At 35.5% G+C, this 13,991-nt stretch overlaps 1 protein-coding gene across 7 annotated transcripts in view; it reads left to right on the forward strand.

The window, feature by feature from the left end:
• Positions 1-13,991, forward strand: part of DOCK4 (dedicator of cytokinesis 4) — a 572,917-nt gene that overhangs the window by 505,406 nt on the left and 53,520 nt on the right. For 6 of the 7 annotated variants that reach the window (XM_043965823.1, XM_043965817.1, XM_043965820.1 and 3 more), the window contains 4 exons: positions 721-806; positions 6,363-6,389; positions 6,534-6,629; positions 7,404-7,464. In XM_043965823.1, the coding sequence (XP_043821758.1) occupies positions 721-806; positions 6,363-6,389; positions 6,534-6,629; positions 7,404-7,464 (270 nt within the window). The remainder of the gene's footprint in view (positions 1-720; positions 807-6,362; positions 6,390-6,533; positions 6,630-7,403; positions 7,465-13,991) is intronic. The other variant, XM_043965819.1, reaches the window with a different exon arrangement.

Genomic DNA, 13,991 nt, shown 5'->3' on the forward strand with positions numbered 1-13,991 from the left:
AAGGAAAACTGAATTCTAGCTAACTGTAAAAAACTAGTACTGGGTGCTGAAGAATAGGGAATGGAATTGACCTTTCTCTCTTGGTAGAGAAGGTGGAGACAGGGAACAGGGTGTCAATAGGAAGCAAATGTGACTTACATCACAGAGGCCAGCCTCTGAATTATGGTCCATTTCCACATTGGAGAAAGAACAGTATTCATTCAGAAATGATTGTGATATTGAAAAGAAAAAGAAAAAGAGGCATCAATAAAACTTTTAAAAATGCAAAGCCCCAAACTGTTGTTGAGAAAGTGATCCCTGTTACTTGAAATTTTTGTTTGGATGTGGGGTATGCTTTTTTTTTTTTAAAATGAGTTTATGACTTGCTATTCCTTGCAGCCCCTCAATGAGAATCAGGCGGTAGAGCTGGGCTACTGGCTTTTTTGTTTGAATCCATAAATAGATAGCTGCCTTAGCAGCAGCAAATGCTACTCAGCCAGTAGTTTGAAGTCACGTTGCTCCATTTAAATTAGCCCTAAAAAAATTCCAAGGGGACCGTCGCTGTTGAACACACAGCAAGTAATGTGACCTATCATTCAATTTGTAATTTTTTTCTGAGATGAGAGCATCTTATATGGCTGTTTCCCTTGCAAAAATACATACATATCTTTCAGTTTGTCTAGAAATTCTACTTGTGAAAGGGAAGAGAGAGAGTGCGCAGATAACATTGGCTGTGTTTAGGTGGAGGCCAAACTGATTGACAAATTGGATAGCTTGATGTCAGAAGGCAAAGGTGATGAAACTTACCGTGAGCTCTTCAACAGCATGTGAGTAATAAATGTATCTCATCTTTGTTTCATTCAGTAGCTCTTGTGCAAAAGATAGGTGACTCAGCCTCACTGTGGACGAGAACTACACAAACAGCTCTGGTCTCCCAGGAGTGCTTTGTCTTTCTGAAGTGTGAAATAAAGGATAATTGCCTAACTCTGGCAAATGACTCTTATTCTGTTGATGATTAGACTTGTCTCTTTATTTTCATTTGTGATTGGGACAGGTTGCATGTGTTACATAACAAAATTCTCACTTTTCATGCCTGATTTAAAATCAGGAAGCTTGGTGATGACATTGAGTGGAGATGATAGGGGGAGGGGAAACGTGGGAAGCATTAAGTTAGTGTATGATACTTTTCAATCAAAGCAAGGTGTATGAGTTGGTTTGCTCCTTTGGAAGTAACGTGATTTGCATCTGTCCTTAAAAATGAAGCACTTATTGATTCCATTCTACAAATACCTCATTAGAACTGATTGCTCAGTGATTATGAATTGCTTGTGAAGACTTTCAGATTAAAATTCCATCGGCACATTTTAACTTAGTCCAAACTCTTTTTTTCATATAAAGACTAGAAGGAATAATAGACCTTGCTCTGCAGAGACTTTGAAAGAACTTTGAGGTTGTTCACATGAGTGGAATTAGTTTCTAGTCACAGATACGGATTATCAATTGATCTTCTACAGTGTTTGAAGTAGTCCTGCATTTGAAAGGGTCAAAGTAGATTTGTGAGAATGATTTAATGCTTTAGGAATTTCAGGCTAGTACTTTATTTTGTCAAATTTTTTTTTCTAGGTATATACTTTAAAAGCCCTGGTGTGCTTATATACCTACATTTAGGAAGGGTTTCTTTTTGTTTGAAGGAAGCAATTCCCTCATTTGTTGGTTGTAAAATGTTGGCACTATTTTCAGAGGTGCAAAATAATGAAGTTCTAGGCTTTGTAGTTAAAAGAATTTACTAATATTGCCCCTAAATAGCTGAGAGCCAAACACAAAATTCCCCAATAAACAGGAAATCCACATGTGATCCTAATTTAGAGCAAGGATAAAGATGTTATTAGATAATACTGTGAATGACAGAAAAGGCCAAAATTCAGCCTGCATGTGTAATAATTGTTATCGAAGCACTAAGGAAAGTTAGATTGAAACAAAAAGTGGGGGAGTAAATGAATTGTTTTGGGGGATGATAAAAGAAGTTCTTTGTGCAATATTCTGCACAGCGCCATGTTCATGTGATTAATGCCATAATTAAACTCAAACTTTATTAATAATACACCAAGTACTCATTCATCCTAGTATGCAGGGTATCTGTCTTTCTCTGACAAGAGTTTAGCAAGAATTCTGATTAAAACCTCCTCTAATGTAATAAATTGTTTTCTACAACAGGCTCTTAGACTTGCTCTTCATTTGTGGCTTAAAAAGAGAATAAAAATGAGAAGGTTTCAGTGAAATGATTCTCTAAAGATTTGTGGACCTCATTTTTGGAATGAATTCATAAGATTAAATACTTGCATATTTCAATAGTACCTCCAAATTCTTCTATTAAAAAAAGCCTAATAGCATCTAATTTGGATGGCTATGCATAAATATGACTTTGAAATAGAGGATGATCCCTGACATTGGGGAAAAAGTCAGCAATTAAAATATTAAGCCCTCTGTGGTTATGACTCTTTTAAGGTACCTGATGCATTATGTTGACATTTTTATCCTTTACTTGCCTTTTTAGCATAGTTTCACAGAGGTGGCAATAATATTGTACTTTCATGTTTTTATAATTAGCATAGGGGGATAAGCCAACACTTAAGTGATGATTAAACGTCATTTGTACCTGTGGTCAAGAAAATGAGAAACCTGAACTGAATTTCAGGAAGCCTTCCTTTGGCAAGACCGACCCTAATGAACCAGTATAATCTCAGTGAGTCATCGCATAAATTAAGAGTTTAGAAAATACATGAAGTCAGGGTGCAGATCCCCAGTTGGTCTTTTTAATTCATGCTTCCTTATGTATTGTTTGATATTCATTCAAAAGTAGAAAAGCTATAAGTAACTCAGTGCTGCCAGAATACAAAGTTGGAGTTAGAGGTGGGTGGAGGGGGAGGCAGAACCTACCTAGCAAGGTTACTTTCCTTTTTTAAATGGCATAGATTAAATACATCAAAGCATTGATGAAGAAGAATTGATGTGCTGAAAAAAGTAACATTCCAGCAGTAATATGCCTTTCTTCCCAAGAGTTTAAAGAAATTTATGAATATAAAGACACACACACAAATATATACATTATATACTGTGTGTATATGTGCATTTATAGATATATATGCATGTGAATGTGTGTGTATATATTACATGTATGTATGTGTATGTGTGTACACACACACACACTTCTATGAATCCATTTCCTCACTGATCCAGGAAGCATCTCAGGGACATAGGTAAGAATCATAGTACTATTCCTAACATTGATAGATGCTCAAACCATAAAACATCAAAGTTATATGATATGACCAAGTCACTGGTTATCAGGACCCTGCACTGCTGACATCTATTCCAATTTACTTTCCATTTTGCTGTGCTGAATTTCCATCTTTTGTTCAACATATTTCTCTAATGTTAAATGTACCTTGGATTGCTCTTGGTTTTATGAACCCCAATTTATGCCAAATTGTACTGGGGCTAAGGACAATGTGGTGCACCATCTATTGAATGTACTTCAAAGTTCTTCCAGGACAAACCTTGATAACCATAACCAAAATAGTCCTTTTTTTTTTGTCCTAATGTTTTACTAGGTTGGTTTCAATTTAATATATATTTCTTGCCTTGCTGAATATATTTTATTTAAACAGTCACCCACATAGTAATAACCTGGTCATTGCCATATTAAATGATAAACAGAAGAAAAGTAAGATATTTGTTTGTTTTGTTCTGTTTTTGTGGGGCATTGAGGGTTAAGGGACTTGCCCAGGGTCACACAGCTAGTGTCAAGTGTCTGAGGCTGGATTTGAACTCAGGTCCTCCTGAATCCAAGGCCAGTGCTTTATCCACTGTGCCACCTTGCTGCCCCCAAAAGTAAGATATTTGAAACAGGTTAAATGTGACTGTTTCAGAGATAATGACATTTTTAAAGGAAAGCTATAGTACTTTCCAAAAGTAGCAGCCTGAATTTCTCCATATTTCCTGGATTAATATTTTCCCAAGAGATTCTTTCCATTGAAGACATACCAAGTTAAAAAGCCTGAATTTTGGATGTCACTGAACTATTTAAATGTAATTTTCCTAAGTTTTTGCTCCTTGTGATAAAAGCTTCTACAAATAAACAACACAAGCAAAAAATGCTGCTTTGGAGATTACCAGACAGTTCTACTTCTCAATGACAAAAATGTCATACAATATTGGGGAAAGTAGAACAGTGGGTTTTTCCCCTTAAATTTAAAAAACTCTTAGCTACCATTTAGGCAAGAAATACCATGTAGACATACAAGTTGCACAGTGTGAACTATTTGGGGATATGCCCCCTCCCAAACCTTATGGCATAGCACCAAAGAACAGGTTAGTTTATAATTGAGTTATTTTGCTCTGTTCCCCAACACCCCCAAGTGTGTCCTAGTGTTTATAATGTAACATCATCAAGTAGTATCATAATCTCATATGGAAATAACTATCAAACAATTTTTAGGAATAAGATGGAAATGACTGATTTCTCCTCTCTCAACTTAAAAATCCTCCCTTTCCAACCTACTTTCTATAAAGAGAGATAATGATAATTGAACTTACCCAGTGCGAGAATAGAATTTAAGAGTCATAGGACCTGAGTTTGAATCTCAGCTTTGCCACTTAATTCCTCCATAACTTTGAACAAATTATTTAACCTCTCTAGACCTCAGCTTCTTCATCCTATTAAATGAGGAATTTCAACTAGATGACAATAAATTCTCTGCCAGTTTTGATCTATAATCCTGTAATCTACACTCAGCTCCTTATCTGAACTCCAACACTGAATCTTGAGATAATTATGAAAATATGTTCTACCAAGTTTCTCACTTTTTGGGGCCAGGGTATGTTACCTAACCTCCCTACTTTCTGCACCAGAGAGCTGTGAAGAGTAATGAAATTCATATCTCTAAAACAGAAGCTTTCATGTATTTTTAGAACTCATTACTTTGACTTGAATTCTTTGTTTTTGAAGCCATCAAGTGTGTGGTTGTGCATGGCAGTCATTTTACAGAGCTGTTATATCTTCCCAAATTGATTTGGCAGGCAGATCTTGAATTAGTACGCGGTTCAATACTGTTTTGGCATTTCAATGTGAACAAGGTGCTGTTCAGAGGTTTTTGAAAGGGAGTACTGTACATTTAAATTTTGAAAATGCCAGAAACACCAATAACCAAGAGAAACCTTCCCCCTTGTATGATTAGTCAGGCTAAGATCCATCCTTTCCAGCCCTTCCATATGCTCCTTTCCCCTCACTTAGTCTAACAACATTAAGAGAACAAGCACAGGGTGAACTAACAAAGCATATGCGATTGATTGCAGAAAGAGAAACAGCCTAGATAACAAGTCCAGGCCATTGAGCAACAGGGATGGTAAATTCCAAGAAATAAAAAGGGGGGGGGGGAAGAATTTGGGAGTGAGCATAACCACAATCTGGGATCAAGAAATAAAGCTTCATCATTTCCCTTTAAATTTTGAATTTATTGCTTCTTTTTAAAATGATGCCAGGGCAAATCATCTACTTAGTTTTTCACTCATAATTAATGTTTCTTCCATATGTTTCTGGTGAAATATAGAAAAAGAAAAGAGGAACTGAAGAGAGCTTTGGAGTAAAATAATCTTCATTATTGCTTTGGAAGGAGGAAAGCCTCCCTGTACCAGTGGACATGGGCTGTTCACTTTGTCTCTGGGAAGTTCAGTTTGGGAGAGCTGAAAGAATTCACTGGTCTTGTTGTTTAATTTTTTTGTGGGTTGGGGACAAAGAAAACACAGTTCCTAATTATTATGATTGTTGTTATTTTGCGTTTATTTAGTGCCTCAACTCCAAGGTGCTTAAAAATAAGGGGAAAATGTAGGAGGAGAGATGTGGTTCAGTACTTGTCATCAATCTGCTTTAACAACCTACATAGAAAATCCTCTGTGATTAATGACTAAATGAATGAAACTGTTGAGTGAGTGCACAGATAGTACAATATGTATTGAGTGGGCAAATGTTAAGTGAAAGGAAAAAACGCAAAACGTCATACCGTCTGTACAAGGATTTTCCTGTAGCAGTTGCATTGCAGTAAAATTGCCTGGATGAAGATGCATTCTACTGAGAGGTAGGAAAACATTTTTATGTGAATAAAACAATATCCTACTGAAAAGAAACTTGGAGCTACTCCTATATTCCATTTGTACCGTGTCCTTTGATTTTCCAAGATGCAAGCTTCTAACAGTCTAAGGGGGACTTGGAAATATCTTTGAGCTGTGAGATGTCTGTGTGTTTTGAAAATCTTATGCATGTTTTTTGACTTGATGACTTGGATAATCTGAAAATCAATTTGCTTTGTCAATGCTTCCTGGATTAGAATTCCACTATTTGGTCCATATCCTAGGTAAGACATTGTTTGCAAATTGTGGTACTTGTGAAATGTTGCAGTGGTTGCTAAGGTATTTAAGGTACTGATGAAGTAAAATGGTTGTCATGGTGACTGATAAAAATAAATGTTGAAATTGCCCTGGGTTCTTTTCTTTTCCAGTCTACTGAAGAAAATTGAACGGGAAACATGGAGGGAGAGTGGCGTATCATTGATCGCCACTGTAACCCGTCTAATGGAGAGGTTATTAGACTACAGGTGAGCTCCTGCACAATGCTTTCCAGAAATCTTGGAGGAGGGTTAGGATATTGGATGGTTAGAATAGAACATAGATTCCACTTGAGTAATCAGTTCAAAGGGCTGACAATCAGAACATGAGACTTTTTGAACTTAGATAACTGGCTCAAAACCAAGCCAGTGGGAAATTCTTATTGGCCAGTTGTGGGCAAGTCCTAGTAAATGGGATTCCCCTTCTGAAAATCTACTAATCGAGCATCTTTCTGAATGATAGAACCATGGGTGAAGAATTAAAGTGCTCTATGATGGAACCAGTCTTATTCTTTAAAGAAAAGAATATTATAGTACCGTCTATCCTATCTAAGTAATGGGATCAATTAAGCCAGTCTCTCTTCTTTCTTTCACTATTTATTTGTTTTTTTTTAAAGCATTTATTCCTATTAAGATGATTAAATTGAAATAAAGTTTTTTTAGCATCCATTTAATGTAATGATAATATGATTTATATAACCACATTTACGTCATTCTAATTCTCTATTTCCCAAATAATTTTATTATCCTTCAACCTGGAGATGCAATCCTCAGCAAAAAGTTTTGGTGTGGAACTCATAGGTATACCTGAATGGGTCATATACAATCATAGCAGGCTATAATATGACCTTTATTCCAGTGACTGAATGTCTAATTGCATTCCTATCCGCTCTGATTATATAATCTTAGCTGGCATCTGTTGTTTCATGAAACAAACTGCACTTGTCTGTACTTGAGACTTCTGACTATTGCGTTTTGTTTTAGGGACTGCATGAAAATGGGAGAAGTGGATGGCAAAAAGATTGGCTGTACAGTTAGCTTACTGGTTTGTAAATAATTTTTCCCTTTTTTAAATCTGATTTTTTTTTTTGCTAATCATAGAAATATTGATGTGTACATTTTTGCTAAAATGTTTCTCAAATGAATTAAAGAGTGGTTTTCAGAGGAATTTGGAAAAGTACATGTTGGATTCAGTACTAAAAAAAAATAGATATTCAGCTATAGCAAAGTGTTCTCACTGTAATCCAGCTAAGACCAATATCCAACTCTACAACAGAATCTAATAATGACAAAACAAACTTCTTGAGGAATAAATTCTCAATACTATAAGAGTAGAAGCTATTTTTAACATTTATAGGACACCTGTTGTTCTTATAAGATATAGCAGAGTGTACCTAGATAGGATTTTTTTCACTTTAATATACATAGACTTCCTGTAGCCACCCATCTTCTTTTCACTCCTTTCAGCAAGTTGAATCCGTTTCTAGGAAAGAATAATGAGCCCTCTTTCTGCTACCCATTGGCAATTTTTTTTTATTTTAACACAGTAATTTTCACCTTCTTGCTTCTTCACACTCTGCATTCACAAAACAGCCATTGTTAGTTTTCAGATTTTAAATATCTCCCAGTATTTGTTACTACTTTGTAGATTTCCTAATTGCATTGAGAACTACCATACCATTTTCAAGAGTCCATTTTGAGGTATAAGGCAGTACTTGTCATGAAATAATAATAATTATGTAGTAGATTGTGCTTTGAAAATCAAGTTGTTTTTAATGCATCAAGACCTAATTTGGTTATAATTTGTTTCAAGGATAGGAACTTAATTACCCAATTGCCAGCTAGCCTCCAAGACAAGCTAAGGCAGTAATTACATAGCAAATGCTATGTAACTGTCTTTTAAATATATTGGTTATGTCTTTGTAGATTAAAATAATGACCATACAGTTAGAGGTTAGCTTTTCAAGCATCTGCATAGTGTCGATTAATACTGTAGACAAATATAATTTACTCCAGTTTGGAATGAAGCAAAGAGTAACTACTATCAATCCATCAACAAGTATTTATTAAGCACCTATTATATACTAGATACTGGATGAGGTACTTGAGAATACAAGTACAAAGAATGAAATAATCTCTTCTTGAAATGAGTTTATATTTTGAGTTTGTAAATTTTGTGCTGCCTTTTATATATCTTTTATTTTTTTTCCTCCTGTTGACATCTCGCTATTTATTCTAAATTCTATTATTGCCACTCAGATCTTTGCTTTGTGACCCTGAATTCCATGTAGTCCATATAGTTTCTCCCATTTCACTTCAACTTTAAATTGTATCATGCCCCCTTCAGCACTATTTCATTTTACTTGATAGGTTTCACATCCATTCCTCCTTTCTTTACAACTTCTATGTTATTAAGAAGACTAACTTTATTGAAACTGATTACTTTTATACCTTAGATTCACTTCTCTCTTCCCTTTATCCTCATAAATATTAGCATTCCCTCAAATGCATATATAACACACAGCCTTGCTACTTGCTCCCATGAATTGTCAACCTAATTATCTACCCTTTACTTCCTACTCATCTATCTAGAGACAGTGGATAAAACACTGAATCTACAGTCAAGATGATGAGTTCAAATCTAGCCCCAGACACTTCCTAGCTGTATAACCCTACTCAAGTCATTTAACTACTATCTGCCTCAGTTTCCTCTTCTGTAAAAGGAGGATAATAAAAGCACCTACTTATCGTGGTTATTGTAAGGATAAAATGAGAAGATATTTGTAAAGTCCTTTGCAAACCTCAAATTACTCTATGAATCTTAGCTATTATTATTTTGTAAACACATGTTAAGCCTCTTCATTCATTTATATTGTCAGATATTACACTCAGCTATTGATGTCTATGGCTTTTCAAGTTCATATTTAATAGTCCCTCCTTCACAAACCTTATTCCTTTTTTCTTTTCTTTTCTTTTCTTTTCTTTTCTTTTCTTTTCTTTTCTTTTCTTTTCTTTTCTTTTCTTTTCTTTTCTTTTTTTAACAATTGGGTTTAAGTGACTTGTCCAGGGTCATGTAGCTAGTGAGGGTCTGAGGCCAAATTTGAACTCAAGTCCTCCTGATTCCGGGACTGGTACTCAATCTACTGCACCACCTAGCTACCCCAAGCCTTACTCCTTTTATTGTTATTCTAAATTTTAAACACCAAGAAAGAGCAGTTCAACATACACAGAACAGAAAAAGAGGACTATACATTAAATTGCAAGTTGTCACTTCATATACTTGCTTTTTTTTCCCTCAAAAGTAGGCAATAATAAATTACTTGTCACTTTCAAAATTGTTCTTTCCATCTGTTCTTCCCCCTGAATTTCCCTCAGCTCTTCCCTGTGCAGTCCTTAAAGCATCCCAATGCCCTCCCCTTTTTTGCATCACCATTGCTGATCCCAACCTCCCCTTCTCAACTCTTCCATTAAAAAAATCCAAGAGGAAAAAAAAAAAAAAGAAAAAGAAAAACCTTTTCAAGGTACAAGTATAGTCAAGTAAAATGAATCCACAGTGGTCACATTAGCCAAAAATGTGTACCCACTTTGGAAATTTTAGTCCATTACCTTTTCATCAGAGGTGGCTAACAGGGGCCCAGCTAGGTAGCACAGTGGATAAAGCACCGGCCCTGGATTAATGAGGACCTGAGTTCAAATTCGACCTCAGACACTTGACACCTATTAGCTGTGTGACCCTGGACAAGTCACTTAACCCTCATTTCTCCCCCCCCCCCCCCCCAAAAAAAAGTAAGAGGTGGCTAACAGGCTTCATCACATGTCCTTCAGAGACATGTTTGATTATTACAACGATGAGAGTTCTTTAGTCTTTCAAAATTGTTATCAGATTTGTTATTTTGTTGTTGTTTATAATCCTGTTTTCCTTGTATAAACATTTCTCCAGATTCTGCTCATTCCACTCCATTCCACATCAATTCAAACCACCCTGGATTCTATGAAATTATATTGCCATTTCTTATGGTGCCACAAAATTCCATCACATTCAAATTCCAAGTCATTAAGAATTTATTAGGTACTTACCCTTGTGTCAGGCACTTTACTACACACCTGCCGAAATATGCCCAACTATTACCCAATTGATGGGTAGTCCCTCATATTCTAGTTCCCTTCTTTTCTTTTTTATTTTCCCTTTTAATCTACACACACACACACACACACACACACACACACCCCACCCCTCTTTCAGGATTAGGAAATTGATTTTGCCTGTAGCTGTCTTCTTGATATTATCTTCCCAATTTTCGCTTATTTCTCTATTAAATATAATAGATTTTACACCAAACTCTGTGTGCTTGTTCAACCTACCTTTGTCCATTTCATGATAATGAGGTTCATCTAATGCCCATGCCCCCAGTCTGGTCCTTTACCTCCATGTTTGCATATTCTTCTCATACACCCCAGTTATGAGAAATAGTAAGTTACATCTCATTTTTTCCTCCTTTAAATACTGCTTTATTCCTCTTGCCCTCCCCTTTCTTTCCCCTCTCCAAATACTTGGAACTGAACCAATCAACCTCAGGTTCTCTATCTTCATTCTTTAAGTCTCTTAATATCCTTTCAAGACATTTAGATTCTGAAGAGCCACTTATTTCTTCTCCTTCCCACATTAGAATGTTAGCACATGGTCATATAGGCCTTTCCAGATGATGATGATGATCAAATAAATTTACCTGTGTAGAGTTTTCTTGATTCTTGTTCTCATATCTCATAGTTCTGACTTATCTCTGGTTTTTTCATCAGAAATTCTTAAAATTTCTCTCTTCTGTTAAAGATTAATTCCTCCTCTCCTCCCCCCCCCCCCCAATAATTCTTCTCAGCTTTATAGACTAAGTTACCCTTGTTTGTAAATATATACCTTTTGCCTTTTGGAATTTTTATTCCAAGATCTCTCATTTAGAGGAGAAGCTGCCAGGTCTTGTGTGATATTGATTGTAGTTCTTTTGTACTTTAACTTCTTTCAGGATGTTTGCAGTATTCTTTCTTTGAAATTAAAGCTCTGGATTTGGCTATAAACATTTACCCAGGACTTTTCTTCTTAATTTTTTTTTCAGGAGATTAATGGTGGATTGTTCCTGTCTTCCTTTGCCTTCTGGTTCTTAGCTATTTTCATTTTTAATTTCTTGAAATATAGTGTTCAGGCTTTTTAAAAATAGTTTTCCAGGAAGTCCAATAATTTTTAAATTATCTTTCTTTGACCTAGTTTCCAAGTCAGTTGACTTTGATATCGGATATCTCACATTTTGTTCTCTTTAAAAACAAAAAAAAAACAACTTTTGATTTTGTCCCAATATTTCTTGTTATCTATTGGAGTTAGTGATTTCTATTTGATCTATTATCTTTTCCAAGTAGTACATTACTTGGGTAAGGTTTACCACTTCTTCTTCTACATTATTTATTACCTTCTAATTCTTTCTTCTATATCTTCTTTTTTTATCTCTTGCTGCCTTTCCTCTAGGTATCCTTTGTGGAAAATGCATTTCCTTTGAGTCTCTACTTGCAGTTGTTATGAAGTTATTCCCTCCCCCCAACACTTTTATTTTGCAGAGTGGGTTCTTCTAGATCCAGAGTAATTAGTATACTGGTGGGTGTTTTCTTTGGTTTATTCATCCCTCCAGCTTTAGATCCTGAATTAGGGCTTTACACCAAGGTCAAGCTCTACCTTCTGTTGTGCTTTTGGTGAGGTAATATTCCTCTGTGCCACCTCAAAAAAACCTGCTTTTATGATACAAAATAAAATGTAAACTTGTTTTCCCCATTTAAAGCACTTCACACTCAGGTTCCAGCCTTCCTTTCCAAGTTTATTGTATACTATTCTCCTTTAGGTCCTCATCATTTCAGCCAAACAGGCCTACTTGCTAGTCCTTGTACATGATATTTCATCTTCAGCCCCTGTACTTTTTTGCAGTCTACCCCCACACCTAGAATTCACTCCCTCCTCACCTCTGATTTTTTTAATCCCTCATTGTCTTGAAGGTTTAGCTTATGTGTTCCCTCTAACATGAGGCCCAGAGATCACCTTGGTTGCTAGTTCTCTACTCTAAGAAATTAGTTAGTATTTGCTTTGTATGTATTTTTCTTTGTTTAGCTTGATGTATATTTTTCTTTGTTTAGCTTCTCTCCCACCCCACCCATTCTTTCTCCACTACATTAGAATATAAGGTACTTGAGGGTTGAGATTGTTTTGTTATATCTTTTTATTATCCCTGGTACCTATCAGAGTGCCTGGCATGAAATAAGTGCTTAATAAATATTTGTTGATTTAATCCATGGATCGTATGTTGATTAAGCACATATAATTTTCACTGGTAATTTCAAGCATAGTGAACAGGCAAAAGATTAGAGCAATTATTGTTTCAGGCTAATATGAGAGAATCTATAATTAAAGGCCCTAATATATCATTCCTAGGCCAACCTTGTAATTTTTACTCCATATGGAAAAATCTTGATATTTTATAACTGTGATATAATTAATGTTGTCTTCTCCTTTTGGTCCATTTTGATTAATCCTTTGGGAGGATAATTTCTAAAGTTTTTGTTTTAAGAAAGTTTCCATTCGTCTTGTGAAAGATCATGAGTTAAATTCCAACATTAAGTTAATAATGTGCATAATTTTTGACATGACTAACATGAGAAATATAATTATTGTTTTGTTCTATGTGGCACCAGCATGTTTGCCAGACACATGCAAAAGATTCCTGTCTACTGACAGTAATAATAAAATGTTTTCAAAAGAAACACTTTTCCCTCACAGGGGAAAAAAAAAAAAGCTTATTTTGTTCTCAAAGAAAGCTCCTTCTTATAAGCAAGCTATTAGAGCAAATCATCCTTTGATAATTTCACAAACCCTGCTGTGGTGCTGTTAGACACTGTGTTTATGGTACAACAATTCTAGATAATTAAAATGATTTTTGGTTAATTTAAGAGAGAGGGTTATGAATAGCACTGTTTACTGAATTTTTTTCAAAGTGCCATAACCTGCAGGAAACAAAAGGTAGGAAGGAAAAATGAAGCATCTTGGATGTGGTCAAAATAGAACATTTACATTCTCTGATCTCTTCATGGGATTTCCAGTGTATCACAAGTAGATTAGCTCCCAGATAAGAAGAGGGCTACTTTTAGATAAGTAGAGAGAAAATAAATTCAAATCATTGGCTAAAGTTTGCTACCAACTCTTCTTGTCTAGGCAATACCTGGGGGAAGTGATTCAAATTTATGATGCCCCTGTAGTCATTGATGGCACATTGGAGTCTTAATATGGTTGGGATTTCACCCCAAGTCTGCTACAAAGTGGCTATGGCAACTTTTAAAAAGTCACTGTAGCATTCTGGCCTTCCGTTTCCTTATTTGTAAAATGAGAATGTTGGACTCTATCAGGGGTTTTTTGTTTGTTTTTGGTGGCATGGACCCTTTTGGCAGCCTGATAAACTCTATATTCCCTTTTCTCAGAATACTATTTTGTTGCCTATGTTTATAATTGAATGAAGTGCTAAATTTTAGTTAGAGGGTGGTGTACAT

This window comes from Dromiciops gliroides, chromosome 5 (genome assembly GCF_019393635.1).
Source record: "Dromiciops gliroides isolate mDroGli1 chromosome 5, mDroGli1.pri, whole genome shotgun sequence".
NCBI lineage: Eukaryota > Metazoa > Chordata > Mammalia > Microbiotheria > Microbiotheriidae > Dromiciops > Dromiciops gliroides.